The sequence below is a fragment of the Patiria miniata genome, unplaced genomic scaffold (genome assembly GCF_015706575.1).
Source record: "Patiria miniata isolate m_02_andy unplaced genomic scaffold, ASM1570657v1 HiC_scaffold_1, whole genome shotgun sequence".
Lineage (NCBI taxonomy): Eukaryota > Metazoa > Echinodermata > Asteroidea > Valvatida > Asterinidae > Patiria > Patiria miniata.
The window spans coordinates 10,172,398-10,181,315 of NW_024037047.1; the positions used below are offsets into that span (position 1 = coordinate 10,172,398).

At 42.4% G+C, this 8,918-nt stretch overlaps 1 protein-coding gene across 2 annotated transcripts; it reads left to right on the top strand.

Moving 5' to 3' along the window:
- Positions 1–123: 123 nt before the first annotated feature.
- LOC119722887 (uncharacterized protein DDB_G0271670-like) lies at positions 124–7,854 on the top strand. Of its 2 annotated transcripts, none has more exons than XM_038193288.1 (7): positions 124–1,133; positions 3,246–3,340; positions 3,581–3,800; positions 4,726–4,838; positions 5,566–5,750; positions 6,462–6,579; positions 7,283–7,854. In XM_038193288.1, exons 1-2 carry the CDS (start codon positions 194–196, stop codon positions 3,275–3,277), a joined length of 972 nt encoding a protein of 323 aa, XP_038049216.1. In that variant the 5' UTR covers positions 124–193; the 3' UTR covers positions 3,278–3,340; positions 3,581–3,800; positions 4,726–4,838; positions 5,566–5,750; positions 6,462–6,579; positions 7,283–7,854. The 2 variants fall into 2 exon arrangements, with proteins under 2 accessions (XP_038049216.1, XP_038049223.1); XM_038193295.1 differs by having other exon boundaries at positions 3,249–3,340.
- Positions 7,855–8,918: the final 1,064 nt, after the last annotated feature.

Here is an 8,918-nt window from a genome sequence, read left to right on the forward strand (position 1 = left end):
TAAAAATCAAAATTTGGCAAAGTGCGACATGTTTTTGTACATGTGGATGTGTGGCCTATGTTTACGGAGGCAGTCCAGTAAATAGGCCACATTTATGGGGCTAGCCCCACTAGTGTGGCCGCGGGGGTTCAGCGCAGCATACCACGGCCACACTAGTGGGGCTAGGCTCGACTTAACGGAATACCCTACTGGCATGACTGGGTCCGTGAGCACTAGTAGCAGCGCCATCTGGAGCAGTGGACAGGGTGGAACGTCCACTAGTAGCACAACTAACTGGAGCAGTAGACAGGGTGGAACGTCCACTAGTAGCACAACTAACTGGAGCAGTAGACAGGGTGGAACGTCCACTAGTAGCAGCGCCATCTGGAGCAGTGGACAGGGTGGAACGTCCACTAGTAGCAGCGCCATCTGGAGCAGTGGACAGGGTGGAACGTCCACTAGTAGCACAACTAACTGGAGCAGTAGACAGGGTGGCATGTCCACTAGTAGCAGCCCCATCTGGAGCAGTGGACAGGGTGGAACGTCCACTAGTAGCACAACTAACTGGAGCAGTAGACAGGGTGGAATGTCCACTAGTAGCACAACTAACTGGAGCAGTAGACAGGGTGGAATGTCCACTAGTAGCAGCGCCATCTGGAGCAGTGGACAGGGTGGAACGTCCACTAGTAGCACAACTAACTGGAGCAGTAGACAGGGTGGAACGTCCACTAGTAGCACAACTAACTGGACAACTAACTGGAGCAGTAGACAGAGTGGAACGTCCACTAGTAGCACAACTAACTGGAGCAGTAGACAGGGTGGAACGTCCACTAGTAGCAGCGCCATCTGGAGCAGTGGACAGGGTGGAACGTCCACTAGTAGCACAACTAACTGGAGCAGTAGACAGGGTGGAATGTCCACTAGTAGCACAACTAACTGGAGCAGTAGACAGGGTGGAATGTCCACTAGTAGCAGCGCCATCTGGAGCAGTGGACAGGGTGGAACGTCCACTAGTAGCAGGACCAACTGGAGCAGTAGACAGGGTGGAACGTCCACTAGTAGCAGGACCAACTGGAGCAGTGGACAGGGTGGAACTTCCACATTTCTTGGGCCGCTTTGTAACTTGCGGCGACAGCGAGGGCTGAGTGAACCAGGTATGAAGCGCTATTCATGTCATTGAAGCGCCCTCCTTATTCGTCAATAAAAGTGGTTGCGCTCAACCCAACAACCAATCATGATTCAAGAATAGCAGTTGCGCGTAAGTCAAACAGATGCATCATGGGGGCCAATAATGCTTAGCTGTGACCTTTGTACCTGTGCAAGTGATGCGATGAAAAACATACAAAAGGCATGAAAGGTACCGGCAATAATAATGACCGGCGCTATGCCTTTGTTCGTGACTGAGTGAGAGTATGGACATGGAGTAGAAAAATTGTTTTTTACCCCATGTTTGGTGAGAGATCTTTGTCCTAGCGTTGTGTGTGGAGGAAGAAAGTAAGTCGAACTAGAACTGCTGCATTTTGTTTGCGAATGCGAGTGACTCAAACTTAACCTGTTACAGTGTTAGGCCTATCTGGATCAGTCTTTATTCATCAGAACTCACAGTCACAATCACAATTCACATGCCAGCCAGAAGTAGGGCTGGCCTAGGCCTATAGCCTAATCAAATTTTAAAGAAATCAGTAGGCCTGAGTTGATTTTTTTGTGTTGATTTTTTAATTTGGAAGTGGCATAGGCTATAACGGGGAACGGGGTCGGTACTTCGCCCCATTTCCACTTGAATTTGGGTCATCTCGTACCCAGGTAAACTCGTACCCAACTAGACCCATGAACATGGCGTTGTATACAACGCCACGCTGTTTTGTATTTTCGAACCCAGGGAAAATCGATCCGCCATACATAATTTCGTATGGATGTTGAGTACTCACTTAGAAATCTAAATTTGACTGGCTGCATGTTCAGGATGTGTCATTTCGACAAAATTTGCCATCAATGACGACCCATACGAACATGTAGAAATTAGATTTTAAGCTGACAAGTGACCCTGACAAATGACCCTGGATGAGTACCCAGGGTCATTTGCGTTCAAAAATATCGGAGCCCTCCGAGCTACCCGTCTGCTTCATATGGCGCATATGATAGGCGGCGTCTGATTGGCCAATAATGAGACCATGTGATAAACGCAGCTAATAATTTGGAATCGCACTTATGATCCGGACATCAGGAGTGCCCGGAGCATCAGTGCGATACCACATTATCCGCAGCATTTTTTATCAAGTGGTAAATCACATGCATCAGGAGGAGGTTGCAGGACGTCAAGATCTTGCCAGATTTTTCCTCGAATTTCGTTTAAATGCCAGATTTGGCGTAAAAGCAGATTTCAACATGTTCAAGAAAGCTTGATATGTGAATACTTATCACACGGTAAGGCAATGTTCAGTCTTTGTCACAAAAGGACGATTTTGCTTGGTTCGAACATGTACAAGAGCGTGGCGTAGTTTACAAGCCACGTTCACGGGTCTAGTACCCCAACATGCCCAAGTTGTTAACTCGTACCCCGGTAAAGTGGCACCTAAGTTAACTCGTACCAAAGTTAACTCGTACCCCAGTTAACTCGTACCCAAGTCTACTCTCGCACAAGATAGCTCATCCCCCTATTGACTTATGAAGCAGTTGTAAAGATCGTGGCCGGCCGCTACAACAGTTGATTGTCCAGTTCTGCAATCAGACACAAGTCAGAAACAGTCCAAGGCTAATCAATAATTACTGTCAGCAGTGCATGCGCACGTTGGTTTGAAAAAACATGGAAAGAAATAACTTCAGTGATCGTTTAAACAAGAACAATTGCAACATCGCGCAGACGAACGTGTACGTGCTGCTGTTGTGAACCGCGGTCGGCAAAAAAAAACAGTCGCTGCCGATAGTCTCAATTTACGGCGGCTTTGTAAGTAAAATTGATTCTCTGCAAGATCTTCAAGTTAAGTACTTAAGAGAAGTACAGATCAAGTCAGCAATTTTGGAAAGATTTCCATATATGAAGTTCACTAATTTTCCTCTGTATTGACTAATAAGCCCCCAGATAGCAATTTCATGTCATCAAAGTCAATTTGAGCAGTGAGAAAATACAAGCATTTTCTTAAAAAACACTTAGAATTTTTCTGTCCAATCTCATAGGGTTTGTACAAATTTTTTCTGACAAATGGGAGATGAAATTGACACAGGTCGAAAGTTGTTCAACTCCTCAACATCCAGATTTTTCTTTTCAGCAGAGGTGAGACAAGTGCTTCTTTCAACTTAGCTGGGAACTCACCAGATTGCAGTGACCTATTAACAACTGACGTGATTGACGGTAGCACTTCAGGTAAGTATTGGCTGAAAACTCGCTGACACGAGTGGCTTATGCTGTTTTGGAATTGTGATTAGGCAAAGCTCTCAAAGGCTTTAAACATAGACAGCTGATTAACAAGTTTAAAAACCTGGCATGAATCACAAGCAGAGATTTGTACACAGTGGTATTCCGTCTTTGCTTTGTCCAGATTGCGCAATGATACTTAAGCCGCCTCCATAAGCCTCCTCTTTTCCCTTTTTGATGCATAAACAGAGGCCGTATACCACGGGGCTTTCGGACGTTATGAGATGTCACGGGTCTTGAGGGGGGTGTATTTGTCCAAAAGATGACAGAGGGTACTGTTGAAAGACTCAGCCATCTCATTTACAGCATGAGGGGGCGAGAGATGAAGACATCACCCGGTACAGCAGAGTGATCTGGCGGAAGGTCATGCACGACATGAACATTTGATACAGTATCAAGGGAATCACAGGTGATATACAGATCTAATACATGTCCAGCTCTGTGAGTCGAGTCATGAACGTGTTGTTTCAGACCGGCCGAAAACAAAAGATCAATCATTGTTTTGGCCCCCTTGCAATGAGGGTTGCCCATGTGGATATTAAAGCCACCGGTTATTAGCAAGTTGTCCGAGGCAAGCGCTGTTAGTTCAAGAAGGCTATAAAATTCATCAAAGAATTGTTTAGTTAGTGAAGCTGATCCATGTCTGTAAACAACAGACAGTCGAAGTGCATCTCGACAACCATTTGATATAGAGAGTTGCATGGATTGGATTGAGACAAATATGCGACATTTGTTTTTTACATAAAATTTGCTTGAAATTATTTACTGGTACCAAGAAAGCCTCCCTCGGCATATTTAAACTAGTCACTGAAAAAAATAACATTAAGTCCTTTGTATCTAAGTGTCTTGATTTCAATATTCACTACCGGTATATAATTCGTATCATAGCAGGTATTGTGATGAAAATGACAAAGGTAAAGCTTTGAACTGAAAAAAAATGGAGGCAGGAATCATACTGCCTCACAGAAAATCGACCCTTGAACCTCCAGGAAATTGCATCATGCTACTATACCTCATTCCTAGTTGAGCAATGTTCTACTGAAGCAGTACATCATGTGCCGCAAACTAATGACTAACTGGCAGTTGAAAATCAGATGGTTTTACACAAAGTCATTATGAAGCATGTACAGAGACAATTTCTTACAAAGAAAATTTACATTTTTTTCCATAATAAATATGCCATAATGAATCTTGAACCTTGAATATGCTTTCTATACACGAATGTCGCAAAGAGAGTGTGTAATTTGTTTTATCCACAAGAGTGCATGGTTGGTTGTATAGTACCAGTGAATGATCCTCTAAAATGAACATCGTGCTTATTGTTATGTTTACAGGTTGTCTGTCGGAGAAAGTTGTACAGACCCTGTTAGATGCAAGGATGCTTAACATATGAGGGAAGGGTATGGGAGAAACAGATATATAGACATGCTTCCACGAATATGCTAAGGTGCGTGTTTTGACATTTAATTCTGGTTACATTTTATTGTCTGTAATTGTGATGTTGGTGGAAAAGGGCTGTGATACAAAATTCTTTTGTCATTGCCCTTGTGAAGTGATGGTACGAGGTGGCGATGTAGCCAGCAGTTTTATCATAGGGTAAAGGGATTGGAGCCTAGATGTTATGTCTGGTAACTTTTTTTGAGATTATGCAGGAGATGTGCTAAATGATAGACAGGATTTTTTTCACCAGTCTATTTATGAGGCGTGGGGTTGATGCAGCAAGACAGGGCACGTCGAGGCAACAACTTTGGATGGCTTGTTTTTCTGATGTTTGCACAATTTTTAAGGTTAAAATGTTTTTTTTTAGTATCAAAGCAGTCCATAAAATATCCACGCAAAGTTCCCAGTAAGGGAAAGACTTGGGGCTGATGATTGTTTTGGTTTAATTTTTTTTTTTTTTTTGGGGGGGGGTGTATGGGAAGGAGTGGTTCCTGTTGACAACCTCCCCCCCCCCCCAACACCCACCTGTATCTGCACTCCACCCCCTGCAAATCCACGTACCTCCCACCTTTTTCACCCACCCACACCTTGCCACCCCAGCTCCTCCCACCCACCTACACCCCCTCTCTCTCTACCATTCTCCCCCTTCATCCACCTCCCTTTGCTACCTGCTGGTACAAAGGCATCTCTACTACATTTTCTTATTGAAACTGTTTTCATTCTTGTCATTTCAGTTACTGGATACCAAGATGGCAACCAACCACTACTACTCAAACAGATGCAACAAGGTCATTCGCACAAGCTGTTTTGCAAAACAAAACTATCATTATCGGGAAGAGGTCATTGATTGCCCCTTGTCTCCTGCTACAATTATTGACATCCCATCACACTTCTATGTATGTCAGGTTAAATGCGTAATGTGAGTATTGCCCCTTTAATTCATTTAACTTTAATTAATTACATACCAATTGGCTAAAAACTAAGATGCAACTGATAAATTTTGTTTTGTGCAGAATTCTCTTACTTTCCTGGTAGATTTAATACAACTCAATAACAAAGATACAATTTATGTATGCTTGTACTTCAGTGAAGGCATTGCTAAAATTTCAATGCAGTTAGCTTTGACGATGAAATATTTTATCTAATAAATGTCACGTCTGTGTCTTGCTTACTGCCAGGTTTTAAATTGTGCAGTGTGTCAGTGAATGGCAGTAAAGTTCTCTATTTGAACAAATTCTGTTAGTACTCAACTAATTTTCTTATGAGCTGCTTAATATGGTAGACTTGTACAGAAGGATCCAGAAGTGTGGTAATGAGATACAATCATATTTGGATGGAATATTCGGTTGAGCAAGTCAGTGGTTTGTTGATCTGAGTCAGGTAAACGGCTGCCCCTCCATTCATTAATCAGTTTAACTGGAAAAAATACTTCCACAGTTTTTGTATTCAATACTCTGATTTTTTTTTGAGTTGCTTCGGGCCTCAAGTGTAAGAAGTTAAGTTTTTACTGCTACAGCTTAGTCACTTCCCCTCCTCTCTTCTCACTTCATCACCTAATCGCCCATTCATTATGAACATATTACATGTAGATATTGTGTGGTGGTTTTGTATCCCATGGTTACTCTTGCAGGTGTTAAGCATGTCATTTTGGATACATCAACCGACATGAATGAGGCTGCTCAAAAAGGTTAAGAGAATCCATGGAGAAATCAGGACTCATAACCAGACATAGGATGGAGGATTAGCAGGTATTGGTTTCCAAGAGGGATGAGTATACCCCATTTTTTTCTAAAAGAATTAATTTCAGGTCGAAATAAATAAGCAAAAATTATACAATACCATTTGATTGAGACCGATCCCATTGGACATATCCAATATGCTTCTTGTATCCAGATGTGAATAATAAATAAGGGTTAAGGTTTTCAATTTAAAAACTTGATGCCCTATTGAAAAGTGTATGGATACCTGGGTAAGGCTACCTGTTGAAAGAACCCTAAATCAAAATTGAAACCTTGGTAGTTTCTGTTTAGATTGTCTGCATGACATTCCCCACTATTACCACCTGTTCATCAGTTTGCAAACTACATGTACAGTGAGCTGTTTATACAACTTAAAGCTTCGTGAATTTGAAATTGTTTTTCATTTTAAAAATCAACATCATTGACATTTGAAACTATTCTTGTTTTTGTTCTTGCTTGTTCTTAATCACAGTTTTTGGTTTCGCTGTCAACCCTCTAAACCTAGTTTAGCCCTTATACATGTAACAGGAAAAAAAATTGGCTAAGTAAAGCTGCCTTACAATAGAAGTATTTCAAATGTTTATAACAACTGTTTGCTTCCTAGCTTGCACCAGGTTTTTTAGTCTGTTTAAGGCTTAACACAAAATCTCTGCGTGAACTGTTACCAAAAATTCCCCAGCGGAATAATGAAATTTCTCGGTTAACACTGTAGAATACCGCGGCCTGCAACTGCATTCTGATGAGGATTAATGACTGCAGCTAAACCTGATGCCTACTCCCAGGGGTTAGCTATCTTCTTGTGATTTTTGGCTTTGAAAGACTGGTTCTCATCCTCAGCAGGCAAGACTCTAGCAGAAAGCCAAAGAGATGCAACCGATGGAGCTAGAACAGATACTGCAACAGGAGGCTGTCACCAGTCCTAATGACAAGGGAGATGCTGGTGCAGCGTTCCATTCTGTACAGGCTCTCATTGCTTATCTTGGGGCAGATCTTATGTAGGCAACTTTTACAGACTTCAATTTTTACTACATGTACTTCTGAACACTATGAGCACCACAAAGCACTGAGTTTACATTATTGTAAAAGCGCCTGGTCATGAGACTCTTCGGCGTGAACTGTCAGATGGGGCAAAGTCTGCTGACTGCACCTCTTGCATTATTTAGGCTTGCCTTGATTCCTTTCTGAGCATTACCATTATTCACTGTTAATGAAGGTACCAAGGCCAGGCGCGGTTCTAGAACCAATATTTTTGGGGGGCTAGCACGGTGGATCCAGAATTTTTTCAGGGAGGCGTGCTGAAATGTTGACCGGTTATTTTTTCCAGACACTAAGGCCTCCGAAAATCAATTGGGGGGGGGGGGGGGGGGGGGGGGGGGGGGGGGCTCATGCCATATTTTCAATAAAATCCTAAAATCATTCACACTATATTAACTAATGCACCCTTGTCACGGCTATTTCTTCTTTAGGGGGAGACCGTTCACATGTACATCACAATCCTTCTTTTGGCTAATGCAATTTTTTTTTTTACGGAATTTATTTTGGGGGGCTACAGCCCCCCCCCCCCCCCCCCCCCCCCCCCCCCCCCCCCCCCCCCCCCCCCGTAGAACCGCGCCTGACCAAGGCATGAAAGTGAAGTCATCAACACATCCAGTGCCTCACTATTGATGGTTTTTACTTGACCTGTCGTGGTAGAATCTCCTTAAAATAAATTTACGTGGCTTTTAAAATATTGTCCAATAACAGATGCAGAAAGTACAAAATCCGAGACTAACAACATTAAGTGTACAAAAATTCCATAGGGTTGTATAAGGGGTGTGGCTAACTAGCAAACGGCAATAGGCCAGTTGGAAGTGTTGGTGGTGTATTAATGCACCTGACATTTGTATTACGCTATTGTAAACACACTGAATCTGTTTCCTGGATTAGGGTACGCTTCGAGAACAAATAGAAAACAAGATCATCAACAAAGACAATTAATTCCTGGTGGAGAACAAGACCCCTTTGATTCCTGTGGGACGGTCAGATGCTGTTTGACACATATCACAGTCGATTGTAATAAGGAAGTGAATGTTTTGAAGAATAAAACCCTGTTGGACACTACATTTTACTTGGACGGACTCTGTAAACTTACAATTTGATGGCTAAATCATATTTCGCCTTTTTGGTTGTTATTGTTTAATTTATGTTAATTTAAACTATGACTCGCTTCATCAGATAACAGCATTTAAAATGGGTTAGTTTATGTTTCGTCGATATTTATCAATATTATACTCATAATGCTTGCATTTTCAACAGTTATTGTATGCACTTAAATTGCTGACCTGGATCAGTATTGAATTTGAATGATA